The 21,597-nt window shown below is 44.5% G+C and overlaps 1 protein-coding gene across 3 annotated transcripts; it reads right to left on the reverse strand.

The window, feature by feature from the left end:
- Positions 1-231: 231 nt before the first annotated feature.
- gripap1 (GRIP1 associated protein 1) lies at positions 232-20,401 on the reverse strand. Of its 3 annotated transcripts, none has more exons than XM_062390970.1 (29): positions 20,262-20,401; positions 18,268-18,334; positions 18,088-18,149; positions 17,974-18,000; positions 17,640-17,747; positions 17,246-17,408; positions 16,908-17,062; positions 16,700-16,739; positions 15,318-15,388; positions 14,885-14,932; positions 14,737-14,768; positions 14,219-14,266; positions 14,009-14,108; positions 13,646-13,723; positions 13,012-13,104; positions 11,901-12,035; positions 11,579-11,674; positions 11,301-11,411; positions 11,006-11,107; positions 10,728-10,841; positions 10,301-10,378; positions 8,700-8,795; positions 8,174-8,230; positions 7,806-7,905; positions 6,374-6,504; positions 4,864-4,980; positions 4,689-4,782; positions 2,646-2,854; positions 232-2,433 (listed from the first exon to the last, which is right to left on the reverse strand). In XM_062390970.1, exons 1-29 carry the CDS (start codon positions 20,307-20,309, stop codon positions 2,353-2,355), a joined length of 2,661 nt encoding a protein of 886 aa, XP_062246954.1. In that variant the 5' UTR covers positions 20,310-20,401; the 3' UTR covers positions 232-2,352. The 3 variants fall into 3 exon arrangements, with proteins under 3 accessions (XP_062246954.1, XP_062246952.1, XP_062246953.1); XM_062390968.1 differs by having other exon boundaries at positions 15,318-15,484; XM_062390969.1 differs by lacking the exon at positions 13,012-13,104 and having other exon boundaries at positions 15,318-15,484.
- Between the last annotated feature and the right edge of the window lie 1,196 nt (positions 20,402-21,597).

Genomic DNA, 21,597 nt, shown 5'->3' on the forward strand with positions numbered 1-21,597 from the left:
ACGAAATGGAAGGAAAACGACAAAATGATATAAGAACAAGGGAATAAAACTAAGACACATATTTGTCTTTTGATTATTTCACTTCATTTTAATGCAAAATATTGTATTAATGATCTATTTAAAATATTTAAAATTTAAAGCTTCACAGCTGCAGATTAAACATATTTTAAATTGTCTACATATGGAAACGATCAGTTCATGTACTTAAGATGAAAAAACAAGAGACACGTAAACCTTTAGATGACATTTTATATTTTCTCATCATTAAGAATAATTAGCGTCATCAGTCTCATAAATAGATCAGCTGATTCTTATACAGTTAGAAGTCATGTGTCAGCGTTCACATTATATACAGATTGCAGCTGTTACAGACAATACAACAGAGCAACAGGCGGAGTCACTGCCCAGCACATAGACGGATCCCGTTCAGTCAAAGCAGCTCGACCGCTTCCTGACTTCACCATGTTGAATATTTACATCAAACATTTAATTTTTCAGACCAAAATCAAAGAGTACACATTTTTAATTTCCCCCAAATATTTCCAGATATTTTGTGAGTTAAATCCGTTGAAATGTGTTTAAAGCTGCAACAACAACAACTGGTTTCAGAACGAGTCTCCACAGCAGACACAGGCATAATCCATAGTCCAGGACATAGTCTGAGCCCTGGTGCATCCAGGACATAGTAAGAGGCCATGTAGCAAACATTAAAAAACAACTAAAAGATAACGTTCCCGAGTCAGAGGATAAAAGCTGAATAGACAGGAGTTGTTTGTCATTTTTAAAGTTCAAGTTCAGTTGTTTTTTTAAATCCCACAAAACAGATACAGATTTAAAGATGGAGTCAAAACAATAAGTTGCTTCAAGCAGGAATTAGACGCAGCCCGACGGGGGAAAGAAATAACCACAAAAACATCGGAGGCCGAGAGTTGGATTCTTTTTCTGCAACATTTGGTCTCAGGATGGAAATAAACACACAAAGTTTCCAGTGCAAGATAAATTAGAGGTCATATAATTCAAGGCAGAGACACAACCCTGGAGACAAAAGGCTGAACAAACACACAAATAGTCATCGAGTTTCTTAAATGAGACAATTTGCATCACGAGCAACAATCTTTTGAAACCAAACAATCCAGTAATTAAACTGATCCAATGTTTATGTTTCTTTTAATTTTGATTTAGAAAGATGAGACGTTCTTTTTCTTGCTTTAAATTAAATCGATATATTCATGACAGACTTTGAATCAAGTATCCGAACAGTTCAGAGACATTTTACATCCCAGTTAGAAGAGTAATAACTAAGAGGGGAAGTGAAACGGCTTCACGAGGCTGCGATGTAAAAGCTCCACACACACAGGAGTCTCTGTGTGCGAGAGTCCAGGAAGTAGCCACAGCCGGACACCAACTGTCCACCATCACTTTCAGTGGTTAACATGAAGAACAGGTCAAGGTGTGTAAGCTGCGTGCATCACTGACGCCCAGGACATAGTCACATGCAAATCCAAACCTGAACTCTGACTTCTCCATTAAAAGCTTTTCTTACTTGATCTTTCAGCCTCATCTCATGATCTTCACCTGCAGCTGATCTGGGCTCAGTTGTGATGCCAATGATTTCATCATGATCACATGACCCACACATGGGACTTTACGTCGCAATGATAAGAACCGAGGAGTCTGAGAAAACAAACTCTGCAGCTAAAACTCATGAGATGCGGCAGAAAGAGGAACCAACCACTTCAGATATAGTCTAAGTCAACCCAGGGTATAGACCGACCCCAGGTCTTTCCAGTAGAGTATTTTGACTATTTTGGTGCAGACAGGAAGCCCAGGAAATAACCAGATCCCAACAGAGCTACTGAACATTGAAAACAATAATCAGTCAGTTTAGATATCAGGCTGGTGTGTTCCAGGACATAGCCAGGACCCAACAGACATAACATCCATCAAAAGCTAAAATATACAGTCAAATATACAGTTACAATGTGGTTTCCAGGTTATAGCCAGGACACAACAGAGTGGTACAATCTAATTACAGTACATTCAACAGCAACATAAATGAGCTGAGCCAAATGTTTCTTGTTTCCATTCCCTCTTTGTCTTTAGTTTCTTACTGTTCTCTCTCCTCATTAAGAAACATGAACATATTCCAGCATTTAGTCATAGCCCAGCAGAGAGACTGAAGTGTTGACCTATCTGCTCCAGACCATAGTCCCAGCCCACAGCAGGTCTCAGGCTCGGGAATGGGAAAGACAGAAATGCTGGTTCCAGGTGTTAGTCTGAGCCCAGCCAACACCTTGAAGAGCAACAGTAGTGAGAGGAAAGGGAACGGACGGGTAGACTCAGGTGATAGTCTCATCCCGACCCAGTTGCACCCCCTCCTGGAATGGTCTCTTTGCTGAGACGGACTAATTCCTGGGACAAAACCTCCAGGTCCTGCAGAGAGACGATCATTAATATTCAAAGGATCTGCAGTTGATTGATTGATTGATATTTGTCTTGATTTTCAGTCGCTGACACTTTTCAGACTTTGTAAACTGTTATAACGTAATTGGACTTTTATCCATATATAAACATATACGTGTGTGTTTATGAATATATAACTCAGATAGTAATGATGAGAAACGATGGTGGAGTTGGGGCCTTACCTTCTGCAGGTGCATGTTCTTGGTCAGTTGCTCCTCCAACATGTTCTGCAGCTTCTTGTTCATCTCCCTCAGGTTCTCGTCTCCCGGCTTCACCAGGTCCCTGAGGACAGAACCCAGACCTCCTCTCTCTCCCTGGGAGCCTCCGTGACCTCCATGACCTCCGTGGCCTCCGTGGCCTCCGTGGCCTCCGACGGCGCTGCCCGACACATCTGATTGGACGAGGACAGGAGGAGTTAGTGAGCAGCTCCAGTGGATGGACAGAGGGACAGAGGGACAGAGGGACAGAGGGACAGAGGGACAGAGGGACAGAGGGACAGAGTTTCTGCAGCTGATTCACTTCAACACCTTCATGGTCGTTTTTAAACGTCGCTCTGAGACGTTAAAGACGCTTCACGCCGTTAACGCTCCGCAGCAAACACACTGAATGTTCACAAAGTGCTGCACAACACACAAAACTGCTACACAACGATCGCTGCAGGAGGAGTGAAGGTGTGAAGCAACAGAGTTCCTTTTGTTCATGGATTCATTAAACGTCCAATCACACGTCTTCAGCTCTGAGGTCGTCAGTTCACACCTGACATCAGAGTCTCCAGGGGTCATGTGATCGAATATCACTTCCTGATCCGGCAGCATCTTCCTCTCACTTCTCACACTCCTCCTCTTCCTCACACTCCTCCTCTTCCTCCCACTGTGTGAAAACTACGTCAGGATATGAACGTGATCAGATTTTCTTTATTCGTCAGATGAAGTTCGTTCTGACAGAATCTTTTCACCAAAATGAGGATTCGGATTTGTTTTATCAAAGGTCAAAGGTCAAAGGTCAAAACAGAAACGTTCTGTGGGTGCAATAAAAATGTTAAAGTCTCGTGAAAAACCTGAATCAAAGTGAAAAGTTGTGCTCATTCTCCTCCTCTTTCATCTCCCCCTCCATCATCCTCTACTCCCCTCATCTCTCTCCTTTCCATCCCTTCTTCTCTCATTCTCTCTTATCCTCCATCCTTTCTTTCTCCTCTCATCCAACCTCTCCTGTCTTCCTCCTTCATCCTCTCCATCCACTTGAGCTCCATTCTCTCTTCCCCACCATCATCTCCTCCTCTCTCATCACATTCTCTCCTTCTTCTTCCTCTATATTTCCTCTTCCATTATTTCTTCTCCTTCTCTCTCATCTATCTTTTCTCTTCTCTTCCTCAAGAATCATCTCATCATCTTTCCTCTATTCGCCTCATCCCTAATTCTTTAATTTCTCCAACCGCTCCTGTCCTCCTTCCTCATTCTCCCCTCACCTCCCCATTATCTCCTCCTCTTCCATCCTTTCTTTTGTCATCTCCTGTTTCTTACTTTACCTGTTTTTTCTCTCTCCTGCTGTTTTCAATTTCATGTTTGACTGGTTTCACTCCCCCCCACCCCCCTCCCTCGCTCTCTCTCTCCCTCCCTCTCTCTTTTTCTCTCTCATTAACACTGTTATAATGGTAAATCTAATCTGCTACAGATTTGCACTCACAATGTGTGTTTGTGTGTTTGTGTCGTTAACACATCGTTAGGACAGTCGCTGCTGACAGGTTGCTAGGCGACACTGTGGAGCAGTTGGAGGGCTGCTGCCTTGCTTCAGGGCACATCAGCAGCTCCTGTTCACACTGAGCTCATCAGCCCTCATGTCTGGACTCAATAAAGCTCAGAAGTCATAAACACAGATTTGATCATCATCTCCTCTCCTCTTTTTGTTGTCGCTCATTTCTTCTTCTTCTTCTTCTTCTTCTTCTTTTTCTGTAGTAAAACATATTTTCTTCCTCCCGCTCGTGAACCCTTGTCCCTCTGGACACGGAGCAGAGAGGTTCAATTCTCCGTAGCGTTGGGCTCCAGCAGACGATGTTCACTGTCAGCGGAGAGCCAACGTCCCATTCATCATTTCATTATGTGGCCAGAAGTCTGTGGACAGCTGATCTAACAACCTCCTGTTGAAGCTGCTGCAGGGATTCGTTCATTCACACACGTCTGAGTATAAATACAACTGTGTGTGAGTGTGTGTGTGTGTGTGTGTGTTACCTATGCGGCTGTCCATCACGTATGTCTCTATGATGGCGCTCTTCCTGCAGATGTCCTCCGCCATCGACGAACAGCTCACCTCCAGATGTTTCACCTGAGGACGAACCAAAAAACGACTGATGAGCTTCTAATCAGTTTATCATCGATCTGCTAGTTTGGTCTGTGAAGAGTTTACCTTCTCCTCCAGCATCCACTTCACCTGCTGCACCTCAGCCAGACGCTGGAACAACTCCCCCACCTCGTCGTCTGAGAGCTCCGCCGGCCGCTGGGACTGAGGACTTCCTCCTCCGGACTGAGACAGAGACACAGGCTGGTGGACATCGTGTGCTCATGATAACACAGTTATGAACCTTCCTGAACATGTTCTACACAGATAGATCATTTTCTCCAGCGCCATCTTGTTTTTTTGGAACCAGAGGGGGGCGGAGCCTGACAGAGTTGCCCGCCCACCTGTCAATCACCGGAGATTCATGCCCCAGTGCTTTAAGGTCTATTTGACTCACACATAGAAAAGAACAGAATACTGACAGAGTCTGAAATAAGATTCAACCTCAGCTCCCCCCCCCACTCCCCGAGTCATGTGATGCTGTTGCTAACGACGACCGAACTGCCACAGCACTGGACGCCACGTTTCCATGGTTACATAACCCCCCCCCCCCACCCCCCCCCCCCCCCCCCCCACACACACACACACACACACACACACACACACACACACACACACACACACACACACACACACACACACACACACACACACACACACACACACACACACCAAAGGATTCAGAAATAGCTGCAGGGAAATGTCAAAGACTCTTCTGACAGGAAATGAAAGTTAAATATAATAAAACTTTCAAGTCTGATATCTGAGGATGACGATGATGGGATGTAACGGTTCAGCCTTCGTCACCATGTCACCGTGTTAACAGCTGATTGGACAGCTGACGGCTTTCACCAGCAAATCAAAACATGGCGTCTCGGTGTAAACATGAGAGATGAGATTCACTGTCTCTAAACGGGGAGACGTCCTCTGAGCCTCCTTCTCGTTAGCAGATGAGTTGTGGAGTTGTGACTGAAACGTGAAGTGTGAGGACGGATCAACAGATCGTTAAAGTTTTTGTAAACCTTCTGTTCGCTCCTTTTGGAAAAGCCTCATGTTTTATGACTCCGCTGAGGTTTTAGAGTGAGATTTGATTCTGCACCTGAGTTAAAGAGTAGAGTCAATGATTTAAAGTCACATTAACACGACCTGATGGAGGCAGTGGTGGAGCAGCTGCTTCTCTCTCTCTCTGTCTCTCTCAATCTCTCTCTGTCAGTCGAGTCCGGGGCTTTTCAACAGAAGCAGTAAATGTCTGTTTGTGTTTAGAGAAAACAGATCTGACTTCACAAAAAGCTCAGTTTCTGTAGAAATCAAATCATAATGAGTTCCTACTCTGCTGCTGATGATTGATCTGTGTTATCACACTGCAGCAGCTGGGTTGTGGTTTCGGTTCTGGCTCAGTAAAGATTTCAAAAATCAAAGGTTTCTTCCTCATCAATCATTTTTACCCAAAGACGTGGGGTAATAAGCATATTTTCAAAAATCACAGTTATGGTTTCACACAGTAAATTAACACCACAGACTCGTCCAGGTCTGTTCAGCTCTTTGAAGACGCTCCCACTCTGACTGTGTTTCCACCCACCTTGTTCTGACTGGTCGGCTGAGCCTCCTTCATCATGTCCCTGTAGGAGAAGGAGGAGACGGAGGACGAGTCTCCGGTCTGCTGAGTCCGACTGGGACTGTTGATCTCCGAGAGGACCAGCTCCTCCAGACCTGAGACACACAAAAGACCCGGATGAGGAAAATACACACCACACCAGTATTTATCTGTTGGAACGATTTATAAAAGCTGTCCTGAGTCGGACGTTGGTATTTATTGGTATAAATAAAAAGCTGTTAAAGGCTGTTTCATATGTTTCAGTGTTCACGTTACATGCTCCAGTGGCAAGGATCCGCAAATTCGTTAACACGGACGATAGGGTAGGAGGACGACCGGCTGAAATAACTACAGTTGGCTGCAGTAACTAAGTGGACCGTCCCTTTAAGGCAGGTGCTGGGAGCGGGCAGAGACATAAGTAGGCTACTTTAAAATGTCTGATTCTCAGGTTTGTGCAGAAGAGCCTTTTAAACATTCATCACTACTCATAGATTATACATGATGCTGAGGACTGCCCTGCTCCCAGTGTGGGTCTGTGTTTGTGTGTGTGTGTGGGTCTGTGTGTGTGTATATAACAATGAGTAAAGACATTGTCTGAACGACTGACTGAAGAAGGCAAAGTCCCAAAAAAAGAAAAAGAAATTCAAAGCAGGCAAACAGAGAGTGAGTGACTGCAGGTGTGTGTGTGTGCGTGTGTGTCTGTGTGAGTGTGTGTGTGTGTGTTGCCAGCAGACGCCAGTGTGTCCACCTCAGCTCTGGGAATCAGAGCGATGCATTAAATATTGAGCAGAAGGTTCCGGGCTGAGCCAGAACCTCCTGACGCAGGGTTAGCACGCCGCTGATTATCGGACCTATCGCTCACCTAACAATCACATCTCAACCACTTAGGACGCACAGACACACACACACAAACACACACACACACACAGTGGGGCAGTTAAAGGGGAACACCCTTCAGTCAGAAGATTTAAACACTCTCTCTTTTCAGAGCCACTTCAGGTTCTGCTTCATCGACAGTGAACAGATCAATAAGCTGCTGAAAATCTCTGTTGTGTCTGTGATGAGAACTTTGTGTTTGTCATCTCGTGTTTTAAGGTCCAAGTTTAACACATTTTCATCAGTGACGGAGAGAAAATCTAAATCTGAGACACGAGGACGACAAGAACAAAAACAACCGTTTCATTTTGAGGTTTTAAGAGCTGAGGTTCATGACTTTGTCCTTCAATTGAAATGTCCCCAGTTTCTTCTAATGTCCATTAATATCTTTGAAAATCTAAATTAACCCTGAAACTTTAACTGAACTGAATGTTTTGGGGACTGATCTTGTGATTTTGAGTCATATGCAGGTTGTGTTTCAGTTTCAGGGGCAGAGAAACACACGTTCCAGGTGTCACCAGGTGTGAGTCTGTGTGTGTACCTGTCCTCGTCTTGCTGTTGGTCAGTATCTCCTGAAGTCGCTCCTGCAGTTTGTCCGCTCGCTTCCTCTCCAGCTGCAGCTGCCGCTTCAAATCCTTCAGCTACACACACACACACACAGACACAGACACACACAAGCAGACACACACAGACACAGACACACACAAGCACAGTCAGGGATTTACTTTCTAATTATCATTTTTCATGCACTCCTGCTCTTAAATGACTGCACATTATATTCTCTTCCTCTCATCTCTATTCAAATCCTCCCGTTTGTCTGTTCCTGTGTCGGTCAGTCCAGACTCAGTCCGTCAGTTTGTCTGTTGTCTCCTGATCTTCATCAGTCTGATAAACGTTATATCAACTCACCGCTGCACTTCCCTTCTTCTCTAAGATCCTCTGACCGTCCACAGTGTCCTTAATCTCCTGCAGAGTCAGAAACAAGAGGTTAACGCAACATGACGTAGTTCTTATACCTTAAGAGAACAGCTTCAACATCATTTTGATGCTTCACAAACTTCTAATAGGGCGAATGAGATGTCTGTCATTATCCACAGCGCCCCCTGGAGGCCTGAAACTACTCTGCTGGAACATTACAAAGAACTTTACGACTTCTGTCACACACCAGCAACCACAGCTGCAACTATCTGCTCGCTATAAGAAACCAGTAGCTCGCCATTCTCACTGTGGAGGTCAGTGAGAAAAGGAGGCCGGACAGATGTGGACCTGGTGTTGTTGTAACCGGACACTAAGTCCGAACTTTAGCTTGTTTGCTTCGTCTGGTTCTTTTCTGCTTGACGTGGAGTTGTGACCGGAGGCTTCAGTGTGGGCGGAGCCTGAATAACCCAGAGTGTGCATCAGTTTGAAGACGAGAAGAAAACACACAAGCTTTCACCTGTTTGAGTTTTCCGATGGTGTCGCCGTGTTCCTCCCTCTGTTTCTCCACCTCCACCAGCTGCTGGTTCAGTCCCTCCATCTCTGACTGCTTCTCCTGCAGGACACACACAGAACACACACACAGACACACACACACACACACACACACAGACACAGAGAAGGAACACGGTGAAACCAGGAGTTCAACAATCTCTAGGAACCCCCCCCCATCAGAAACTTTTCTTCCATCGCTCTCTCTCTTCTCTCCTGGTGGACGAAGGTAAAAGCTCCAGTGATACCCCGTCATCCTTAATCCACCCGACCGAGGGATTAATTTACAAAAAGACCTGCGTTTAATTCTCCTCTAATCCTCAGTTGCTAATTAATAGGACTCAGAATCTACATTAAGACGCACACAGGCTGCAGCCTCAGACCTGACGGAGGGAAAACACTGTAGAACTGTGGGAAACAACACACACACAGACACACACACACACACAGTAAAGAGGCAGCAGGTGTGTTCAGGTGAGCAGTGGATTAATTCACTTCTTCTCTTCTTCCTGTTCAGTGATCGAGCATCAAAGTTAAATCTGAGGTTTAAGAGCAGAGAGATTTTATAATAATAAAATAATAGAATGACATTTAATATCTGCCTCATCAGCATATCTACCAAAGTGTGGAGGTGGGGGAGGGGGAATACAGCCCGGTTTTCAGATAAAATAATGATTATAAAAGAAGCTGATAACAGGAAGTAAAGTACTGATGAGGCCATGAGATCCTCGACCTTCTGACCAGTGGACGACCTGCTCTACAACCCAACTCCTCAACACCCAGGAAACCAGTGAAACTCGAACCCACGACTCACAGAGTACGCACCCAGTGGCCGACCTGCCCGCTAATTAGACTTCTTCCATCATTAATTAACTTTTCCTATTAAGTTTCCTCTGTCTGCCCTTAGTGCGAGGCTGTTATCACAAAGATAACACACACACGCACAGGCACAGACCCACACACACACAGAGCAATCAGCGAAGTCGGTCTCGGAGGAAACAGTCGCTCCCTGCAGGATTCCAGAGGAGCACAAGAGAACGAGTCAAGCTGCTTATCTGATTGGCTGAAAGGACTCGTCACATCCACGCTGACATTTCCCAAGATGCACGGCGGGTGCACAGACTCTAATGGTGACCATGATAAGGGTTCGTTTTATCATAGTAGGAGCACAAAGTCAGGCTTGTGAAACTTTAACTGTTTCCACCACAGGAACCAGTAACAGCTTGATGTGTGTGTTGATGATTGTCGTATCTCAACAAACTGAAGGAACCTTTTAGTTCCTTGAAAGAATTCCAGTTACTTTGGGGTTTTCAGTTCCTGAGTATTTATCGTGAGATGAATACACAGGAACTTAACACCACTTAACCTCCGTGCTACCATGGAGACAACTCATTAAAAACACACGTTCAATTAGAGCTGGACCACATTAATCAAACACACACACTGCATCTATTAACACACACTTACTAACATACTCTTCCTCTATTAAACACACACATATATATTTAACAAAGATGAGACTCAACAACATCAAACCATGTGTTAATGTGTGTGTGTGTGTGTGTGTACCTCCAGCTGAAGTGTGTGGTCTTTCTGCAGCTGTTTGATCTCCTCCTGATGTTCGAGCGAGTTCTTCTCTAAGTTCTCCTGCTCACACACACACAAAGACACACAAACCGGCGAAAGACAGTCAAATAAAACGATCACATTAATAAATACACAAAACAAACATGGAGATGCTCTGCACGTCCACTGAAGAACAGAGACCCTGAGGTTGGTCTCCACACACCATGATCTCTGAGGCACAGGGTTTAAACCCTTGAACCATTATCTCCGGCTGCCTGGAGATCTTCCAGGAAGTCTTTTGGCCGAGTTATTTGAAAAATGTACATTCTCTCAGCTCTTCAAAAAACCTCTGAGGTTTTAGAGAATGTTTTTTAAAGGGCACCTTGGGTCTTAATGGGTAAAGCAGCTGATTGGCTGACGTCACACTGACCTCAGCCTCCTTGAGCCGTCTCTCGAACCATCCTTTGGTTCCCTCCATGGACTGAACCTGAGCCTGTAACTCCTCCACCTTCGGCTGGAGCCCCTCCAGCTCTTTGGTACGAGCCTGAAAACACAAATATTGATAATGATAATCAAACATGTAATGAGCCACCGCGTCTCCTCCTCCTCCTGCCCTCCCCCATTTCCTCATTCCTTTCCACCTCTCCCTTTGCGAGGCATCTCTCACCTCCTCACCCTGGGACACTTTCTTCTTCAAACCCTCTTTACCTTCTCATCTCTCAGCTGCTGTCTGATCTCCTCCTCGGAGCGATTCTTATCTTCGTGGAGTCCTCTGAGCTCCTTCTCATACCGAGCCCTCACCCCCAGGACCTGCGAGGGAGGAGAAAGAGGAGAAAAGAGAAAGAGAGGAAAAGAGGAGAGGAAGAAAGGAAAGTTAAACATATGTCACATTTTAAAAACATGAATTAGATTACGAAAGAAAAGGAATCAAACTTAAACAGAAAAGTGATAAATAAAAGAACTAAGCAGCAGCTTCTGCCTCAGGCCTCGTTTAGTGTCCCACCTCCTTCTCGTGCTGCAGTTTGAGGTCTGACAGCGCCTCCTTGTGGTCGGACTTCTCCTGGCTCAGCTGAATGGCCATGTCATCCAACATGGACTTCCTCTTCTCTGCCGTCTGCACACACACACACACACACACAAGCATACACACACACGATCATTAGTGTTTTTGACCTTAAAGGTTTAATGTGTATCTTTGTGTGCTTGTATGTCCTGTTGATGGATTTGCATTCTGAGTGTGTGTGTGTGTGTGTGTGTGTGTGTGTGTGTGTGTGTGTGTACCTTCTTGGCCTCGTCCAGGTCTCTCAGCAGCTTGTCCTTCTCTTGTCCTTCTTCTGTTAACTGCTCCAACAACTTCCTGTTTGCAAAACTCGACTCCTGAAGAAGAGAAGAAACATGTTTTAGTATAATTTCTGTCGCTCTGCAGCCGCTAACATTTAACACTGAACACACGTGTTGATGAAGATGACGAGGAATATTTCATTTTTGAGGTTGAAAAGTAAATTGTTTTATCATCTTATGTCCTCGTTTACATCACCAAATCTAAAAAAAAATCCATCATTGTGTGTTTGTTTGTGTGCACACACACACACACGTGTATTACCTGCAGCTGGGAGTCCAGGTCGTCCCTCTGAGCTAACATACTCTCCTGTTCAGCGCGTCTTTGCTGCAGCTCGCTCGTCAGCGCCTCCTGCTGCTCACGCATCAGATTCATCTCCTGCGTTTTCACCGTCTGGATCTAAACGCGATTCCAAAAACTATCTTTAAACATCAGAACCAGAGATCTAACCAACACGTGTGTTACGCTATGTTCTAAAAGAGACAGTGGGACACTGTTGACCTCAGGTGAAGCCAAAACACTAAGGAAGAGACGTGTAAAGAACAATAAATTAACAGCAGGGGGCGGTAGAGCACACAGAATGAATGTAGAAGCCAGTAGGTGGCAGGAGAGTCACACCAACATGAAGCAGGTTCTGTTACGGTTCTCACAATAAGGTTCCAAGAGTCCCGAGGAGCTCATTGGCTGAAAAGAGTTCCTCAGTGCAGCAGACGGAGACGACTGAGGTGGAGGATTCAGGGTTAACGTGAAGGAACTGAGGTTCTCATTGAGGCTATCATCAAGAAGTTAATTGTGATTGGTTGAAACTAAAGATGTGGTTTCTGTTTGAATGTTCAATCCAGTTCTCAAATCCGCAGCCAACTCAATGTTACGTTTCTAAAGCTTCAACACATTTTTAAGCTTTAAAAATGTGTTGTGGGGGGGGGGGTACAGGTAAGGGTTCTACACAACGGTTCTAGTTAATGCTGAAGACAGAGTTACCTGTTGAAAAGCACACAGGTCAGTCCTCACAGCTCTGTTCTCCTGTGAGACAGGTTAAAGGTCCATACTGAGAACCGTACTGACTTTCTGTTAATGTAAGACGGTTCTAGAAGAAGTGTCTCTGGAGGTTCTAGCTGTTCTTGGCATAATTAAATTCTGACCAGTCCTAAGAACTACATTCTGACACATGAATCAACTTTCATCCATCTGAGCTGTGATCGAACTGGAAGGTTCTTGGCAGAGATCTTAAACTGATGAGAGTTCAGATGTTTGAGTTGCTGTGGATAATGTGTGTTGTTCTAGATGAGGGTTCTCTGAGATCTCCGAGGGTTTAGTCCTCACAGGGTTGTTCTAAGATTCAGTTTCCAAATGGTCTATGTTCCAGGTTCATTACCTGTTCTAGAGCTGCGAGGTTTGTCCTCAGAGCATCGTTCTCTTGCAGGATGTTGTCCACCTGCTCCTGACTGACTGCACTCTGATTGGCTACCTGTAGCACCAGCGAGCCGCAGGCAGGGGGCAGCAGAGGCAAGGGGACAGAAAAAAACACAGAAAAGGGAAGCAGTGGAAGTAAAGAGAACGCAAGAAAAACAAATAAAGACAATAAACAAAAGATCCAAACAAAGGTCAAAGAAAAGGAAGAAGACAACGAAGAGAGGAGGAGGTTGAGAGAAGAAGAGAGCAGGTCAGAGATTCAGTTAAAGCAACAGACAGAGAAACAAACACCAGACCATTCCTCTGCCAAAGTCAAATTAAAAAACAGATTTTCTGTCATATGAAGGTGCTGATAAGAAAATGAAATCTGTATCACTGAGCTGTGTCTGCTCCGCTCCACACAAACATCTTTTTTAAATCCTTCCACCTTTTGAAAACAGATCTCGGTGAATATGAAACAATTTTTTAAAGTTTGATTCATTTTGGCAGAGAAATATTTTTATAGAGAAGAAACAGACAAAACGTCACTCGGATCTAAGACTGGTGTAGAGAACTATGTAGATACACAACCATCAGTGTGTGTGTGTGTGTGTTACCTGGTCTCTCAGAGTGTGCACGGCCACTTCATGCTCCCTCTCTTTGCTCTGCAGCTGCTCTCTGAGCTCCGTTGAGCTCTAAACAAGAAAACACATCAAGACCGTCTCAGTCAGAGCAATAACTACAGACAGGGTCCGTTGACGTGGCGAAGCAGTGAGGGATGATGGGAGATGTAGTCTTCAGTGCAGTCAGCTTAAGTGAAAACCCTGAATAGCTTAAAGTTAAAAATCTGTGTTTGTCTGACACGTCTCTGATTGGCTGCGAGTCGGGCTGCCACTAATGATGCTCAGCTCATTCAACTGAATAAAAGTTTGCCTGTGACCCCCTCGGTGAAGGTCAAAGGGTCATGTGTGAGATCTCACCTGATTGGCTGCCATGACATCTGACTGCAGTTTCTGGATGCGGACGTTTAAAGTCTTCAGATCCTCTTCTTTCCTCTGGTTGATCTCATCGATCTTTGTCCTGCAGACAAAAAAAACCAACAACAGGTCAAACAACAAACTGAAATCAACAATCAATGACGTCACTGCTGCGGTGACAGATGTCATAGTAGGTAGTGTGTAGTGTCTGACCTGCTGTCGTTGTACAGAGCCTCCTTCTCCCCCTGCAGACGCTGAAAACTGCACAAAGACAAACAATCTGTTCACCAGTGGTTTTATTTACTTCTTGGATGAAGTTCAGATTCAAACTGTGAGGAACCGAGTGACACTGACAGTGATTTAGTTACATCTGCTGCACACAGGATTTTACAGTCTCAACAGATTTACGAAGTCGGAAGACCACAGACATAACAACAGACTTGGGGGATCACATGACTTCAGAATGAAAACAGACAGGGAGACAGACTGGCAGCGTCCTGAGTCTGTTGTGATTGTTTGTGACAGGACACAGGAAACAAACACTCGTACTTGGGCGATATCACTCGATTACAATTTATGAACGATTACTTGGGGAACGTGTTCATGGAATTAACCAACATGAGCACAATTAAGTCAACATCAAGTTTCTTCTCGATTCTAAATCAGAGAGAGTACATGTCTGTAAACTGCTCACACAACATTAATGTGAAGTCAATCTGAAGGTGTCTCACCTCTCCTGCTTCTTCTTCAACTTGTCAGAGAGCTGGAGGACGGACGGAGAGAGAGACAGACAGGAAGTCAGAATTCAAGGCTGCGTTTCCCCTGGCTCTATCAATCAATCAACCAATGAATCACCGATTGATCCTGTGAGAGTTTTACCTTTGCAATCTCTTCCTGCAGTTTGGTGATTTCAGTCTGTTTGGATGCCTGCAGACAGAAAGGAGACAGACTCCGATTCAAGTTTATAACAAAGAAACAGTTGCGGTTTACAGATGTTTCCTGAACGTCTCACGCTGAGCTACAGCTATTTAACAAAGATACATTTACACACGCAGAGTTCAAATGAAATGGAAATATCAACAACACAAACACATGGTTTAATCTGAGGAAAGGATTATGTATAGATTATAATTTCTCCTTCAGGCTCCAACACACTGAAGTAATCAACTACAGTATCAACATGTTTATCAAATATCAAGATCAAACATGGCTCCAGCTGATAGGCAGCGTCTACATTATGCTCATTGAGTGCTGTGTCAGGTGTGAGTGTCAGGTTGTGTGTCAGGTTGTGTGTCAGGTTGTGTGACTGTACCTCCAGGTGGTGGATCTGCTCCTTCAGCAGCCTCTTCTCCTCCTGCTCGGTGTTCAGTGCCATCTCCAGCTCTGGTCCAAAGCAGTGAGTTATTGGACAGAGAGCAGCCGACCAGCCTATCGCTGCCTGCTTAGCTACAATCTTCTCTACGCTCTTCTCTGACAGGCCTAAAGGGGGCGCCGCACACAGCAGGGGGCAGTCTGTTAGGCCAGACACACACTACAGAAGCTCCTGACTCTACATGGGGTCTGAGAGGTTTTCTCTGAAGCGGGGGGGGGGTATTTTCTAATCGAGCTGCAAAGTTAAAGTCAAATGATGACGTACCTGTTTATCAGGGTGCGTTTACTGACACTGCGTTTATCTGACCTCTGCTATTTTCCAACTTTTGGATCAGTTAGTACAATTTTTAAGAGACATTAAAGATTGTTTGTCTTTTTGCGTGTTTGTTTCCGCCGTAGACGTTAAATAAAGATGAAAGAATTAGTGGCTGCTAAAAGTGAATCCAAAGACTCTTGCTCGCCCCCTGATGGCTGGCTGCAGTACACGTAAAACATCATCATCCATCAAGTCTTTAACTGCAATAATATTCTTTTAGAATTGACGTGTTTAAACCGTTTTTTGCAGCTTGGCCAGAAAACAAGTGACTCGTGCAATTAGGGTGAAATTCCTCATTAACTTTGTTTGCTAACATTCAATAGCATCAGCTTGTAGTGTGTGTCTGGCCTGAGCGGCTAGCTGCTCTATGCTCAAATAAAAACCAAACACTTTGCTAAAACTGGAAGAAAAAATGTTCAATAATAAAAAGAACATTTAGGAAAAGTGGAATCAGCTGCACTGAGAGGGCAAGACAAGGAAAAGGGTCAGAGGTCAGAAACTGAGAATTTATGGTGACATGCACCTTTAAGCCTTGAAGCTATCAAATGTTTTTATTAGAAGTCTCCATCTGCTTCAGAGCTGAGAAGTTTTTATAAAGGTTGGTAATTCTGTCAGGTCCTAAGAAACCCCTCAGGATTTAGGTTGTTTTAATTATTCAGTGTCTTAGGTCCTAATAGGTTAAAATAATATAAAACCAGAAGCAAAGTCAGTGAAGTCTTTTTCAAATTAATCTGATCAGAGAGTTAATTGAAGGCTTGAAGAGAATAATGTCATGTCAGCATAAAGCAAAGCTCATTGTTACTTACAGGACTTCATGTGAAATCCAGATGTTTTACTGCTCCGTGGCTTCTCGTGGTTACATGTTCATACTTTGACTCTCATATAAGAAGATTTAAAATATAATATGCATTTCCATCAGAGCAGAGATTAACTGAATGTCACATGAAAATAGGATTTCTTTTATTTTTAAGGGGAAATTCTGTCCAAATTAAAATAAAGAAACTCACCATGGATCTGTTTCTCTGTTTGTTGCAGCTGAGCCTCTGACTGCAAACACAAGACCAGGAAATAAAAGCCAATTAAACATTTAAACACAGGTTTATTTAAATTTGAGAAATAAAATCTGGTTAAACTGGAACAATTTAAGAGCTACTTTTTTAAAACAGCAATATATTCATAGCTGAAGGTAAAGAAAACTCAGAAACCGCCAATCACCTGTTCCAGTCTCTCATTGGTTCCCTCTGCTCCTGGCTCCTCCCCTCTCGCTGTGACATCAGAGATGCCGTTGGCGCCAGCAGACTCCGTCTCTGAGGAAACGCTTTGGTTGCCCTGTCTCTGCGGCAGCTCTTTGTCATAGCGCTCCTGGAGGACTGGAGGGGAATCACATCTCATCATTACGCAGTACTGTAAAATGACTGAAACATCAGGGTCGCCCCCTGGTGGCTGACCACAGTAAAGGTACTTTACCAATGTCACAACTAAGCTTTGTATGTTAATGTGAGAGACAATAGATCTATGTAGTTATGGATTATATATTTAACTGTAACACACACCTTTCATTTTCTTCTGGAGGGTGGAGTTCTCGGCCTGGAGGCGGAGCAGTTCTCCATCAACAGGACAGGAGGCGGGGTTTTGAGGGGCAGGGTTTGCAGAGGCTCCTCCTCCCTCCTTCAGCTCCTGGTTCTCCTGTTCCAGCTGCTCGATCTGTGTACACAGCTGGAGGAAGAGAAATTATGTCAAACTTATTGACCTGCTATTATTACAGCCATCAACCTGCTACCAAAGCATTTTTCCTTCTTCTAGCAGGAGAGAAACAGTTTCAACCGTCTCGTTTAATCCCCGTCATCTAATGGTCTTATCTCGTTTGCCTGCTACGTCCACTCTCACTTATCAAATACAGAGAATCATGTGAATGTGAAGCCTGACGCGGGGGGGGGGGGGGGGTACCTTGGACAGTTCAGTCATCAATGTGCTGTTCTGGAGCCTGAAATCTTCCTCCTGACTGTGAAGTTTCCCTTGAAGCATCTCATTCTCGCTCAGCAGAGCTTCCACCTCCTGCAGAACAATGTGTGTGAGTGAAGAACTTCAGGATTTAACCAGTAAACCAGTAACAAACTTCTACTGGATTCAGTTCATTTATTACAGTTACAGAGACGACAGCAGGAATCAGTGAGTGGACATGAAGAGAAGAATAAAAGCCTTCACCTCAAACATGTAAAGGTTTCAAAATAATTGTATATAACTTATTATCAAAATGGTAATGGTGACAAGGGAGACTCACCTGAGCTTTCTTGCTCTTATTCAGAGCCTGAAAAAAAAACACAAGAGGGATCAAGCTCAAAAATTAAATCCACATCTTTATCTTTAAGTATGATACTAATAAAATGTTTGTTACCTTCTGTGCTTTGACAAAATCTCTTTCCAGGACCACATTCTTCTGACGGACGGCGTTCAGCTCTGAAACACACATCAGCAACATGAGAAGAGCTGAGCACCACAATTCTGTGTAACACTAGGTAAAATAATAACAAAAACTAAATGAGCATCATCAACAGAAAACAGACACGTATTTTACCTGTCGTGTTCTTCCTGAGATCATCAGACAGCTGATAGTTCTGAGTCCGCAGCTCCAACAGCTGAGCCTGCACGCGCACACACACACACACACACACACACACACACACACACACACACACACACACACACACACACACACACACACACACACACACACACACACACACACACACACACACACACACAATATCATCAGGGTTAATGACCTCTCTTTTTGCTGCAGTACAGTTTTAAATGTGAGCTGCAGAGATGAACATGATTCTTGTTGTTCTGGGTTTGTTCCCTCATGGTTGATGCTTATTATTAAGTCGCTTTGATAAAAGCATCAGCTGAACGATAAGTTATGTGATGTAACAAACAGAGTCAGTGTTAATGATTAGTATCAGGACTCATCCAGATAAACACAGTATATATGTATATTAGGGGTGTAACGATTCATTTTAACAACGATTCGATTCGAATCACGATTCATGGTTGCTTTACTGGACATTGCAGGCAAAATTTCCGAGATCCCTGTTGTGTCTTGTAAAGATATCAGGTTTAAATTAATTATGAATATTATAAACAAGCAAACAACAATTAATGGCAAATGTATTAACTTTTTATTTGAATCAAGCGCAACCATTTTCAATGTAAGCATTACACAATAAAGTGCAACCACCTGCTACTTCTGCTGTTGTTTTCAACATAAAAATAATACAGTATCAAAAATAAAGTGTCAACATAAAGAGTACAATAGTAATACCAATAATAAAGTGCAACCAACTTCTTTTCAGGTTAAATGAGCAGTGGTTGAACCTGCTACTAATCCAATGTGCAGTTTCCAAGTATCGATACAAATCGATTATGTGGCATTTCAATCGATTTTTAATCGATATATGTCGTCCAGAATGCCGATTTGCTGAGCACAGATCAATTCAGTTGGATCGCAGGAATACAAATTGATTAATCGATTTAGTGGATGAATCGTTACACCCCTAATGTATATATGTGTGGCTTTAAACTCAGGTGCAAGAAGCATCACTGGCTCCAGATACTGGAGTGTAAACAACACCTGCCAAGTTGGAACCAGCTCCAGACTGAAACCACAACAACCTGCAGTCTCCACAGTGACACCACAACAACCTGCAGCCTCCACAGTGACACCACAACAACCTGCAGCCTCCACAGTGACACCACAGCAACCTGCAGCCTCCACAGTGACACCACAACAACCTGCAGCCTCCACAGTGACACCACAACAACCTGCAGCCTCCACAGTGACACCACAACAACCTGCCGCCTCCACCGTGACACCACAACAACCTGCAGCCTCCACCGTGACACCACAACAACCTGCAGCCTCCACAGTGACACCACAACAACCTGCAGCCTCCACAGTGACACAACAACAACCTGCAGCCTCCACAGTGACACAACAACAACCTGCAGCCTCCACAGTGACACAACGACAACCTGTGTCCACATCAATCCTGTGAGCAGCAGCAGTATGCAGGCTAGCCGGTGTTAGCTTCTCTGTTAGCCACACAGAGGCTGCACATCAACACACAGACACACACACACACCCCCCGTGACTCTCATCATGTCCCGTGGCTGCCAACATGTCAGCTCACACACACACACTGCTAGCAGCCGGAAGATGAATTGAGCCTCTGTTTTCTTCCAGAGGAGGAGGCTAGGCTAAGCTAGCTGGAGTGGACATTAAGCAAACACACTGTCAGTCAATGAAATTCAGTTTATTAAGACTTGTGGCAGAGGCTCGGTTCAGACTGGTCCACATCGCGCTGACACGAACCCATTAAACCCAGTAACACCCCCCTCCTCCGCCCCCACCCGCGGCTAGCGCACCGTTACCCACTGACAGCTAAAACGGTTAACACCCGGAGCTAACGGTTAGCACCCGGAGCTAACGCCCCTGACAGGTGTTCCCCGTCCACATGACACACACCTGAGGCCGCGCACACGACCCCGCGGCCGCCGCGTCTTTCTCACCTGCATCCGATGGAACTCCTCCTCCGACAGAGCCTGCGACATGGCCATGTTCGCCCGGGCTGCTACCAGGGGCAGGCTAATGCTAATGCTAATGCTAGCAGAGGAGACGGAGCAGCTAATTCAGAGAGGAGGACAGCGCAGAGGGGGAGGCGGACACAGAGCTCTCACTCTGACGTCGTTTCCGAGAACCGAGCTGCAGAGATCGTCAGGGAGATGGAAGATGTGATGTTGTACAAGCGGGATTTTAAAGTACACAAAGTAAAAATACTATCATCTAATATAATCTAACGATAAATACTTCAGTGCAGTTTAAAATCCTGCTTTCAAAAGCTGCAATCAGCTTAAGTACCTAATTTAATCACCAGATGGTTGACCAACCGTCCAACCGTCCAACCATCCAACCAATCACCCAACTAACTAACCAACCAACCAACCATTCCACCAACTACCCAGCTACCCAACCAACCAACCATTCAACCAACTGTCCAACCGTCTAACCAACCATTCAACCAGCCGTCCAACCAACCAACCAATCACCCAACTAACTAACCAACCAACCAATCACCCAAATAACTAACCAACCAACCATTCAACCAACCGTCCAACCGTCTAACCAACCAACCAACCATTCAACCAACTACCCAACTAAACAACCAACCAACCATCAACCAACCAACCAACCAACCATCCAACCACACACCCAACTAACTACCCAACCGTCTAACCAACCAACCAATCGCCCAACTAACTAACCAACCAACCAACCATTCCACCAACTACCCATCTACCCAACCAACCAACCATTTAACCAACCATCCAACCGTCTAAACAAAAAACCAACCATCCAACCACACACCCAACTAACTACCCAACCGTCTAACCGTCTAACCAACAATTCAACCAACCAACCAATCACCCAACTAACTAAGCAACCAACCAACAAATCAATCATCCGACCATCCAACAGTCCAACCAAGCAACCATTCAACCAACTACCAAACTATCCAACCAATCATCCAACCAACTAATCAACTAACATACTAACAATCCAACCGACCATCCATCCAACTAAACATTCAACCAACAAATGATCAACCTTCCTAACAACATTTGACATGAATAACATTTACAACACAGATACACTAAGAGGATTGAATAAAACCAGTAACATGGGTCAGGGGTTAATAATCCTGTAACCAGGAACTTTTTGTGATGTCATTTGAAAGTTTCTTCATGTTCCCTCTTGTTTCAGCTCCACAGAGACGGAGAGAGAGGAGAGCTGGGCGATCGACCGCTGAATTATTAACCAGCAGGTTAAATATAGAGACGGAACTGA

This window comes from Platichthys flesus, chromosome 7, assembly GCF_949316205.1.
Source record: "Platichthys flesus chromosome 7, fPlaFle2.1, whole genome shotgun sequence".
Classification (NCBI taxonomy): Eukaryota; Metazoa; Chordata; class Actinopteri; order Pleuronectiformes; family Pleuronectidae; genus Platichthys; species Platichthys flesus.

Coding starts and splice junctions, on each gene's coding strand:
- gripap1 (XM_062390968.1), bottom strand. CDS start 20,309: ATGGCCATGTCGCAGGCTCTGTCGGAGGAGGAGTTCCATCGGATGCAG. Junction 15,485..16,699: donor AACAGAGAAACAGATCCATG/GTGAGTTTCTTT, acceptor CGCCCCCTTTAG/GCCTGTCAGAGAAGAGCGTA. Junction 8,796..10,300: donor ACCACACACTTCAGCTGGAG/GTACACACACAC, acceptor TGTGTCCTGCAG/GAGAAGCAGTCAGAGATGGA.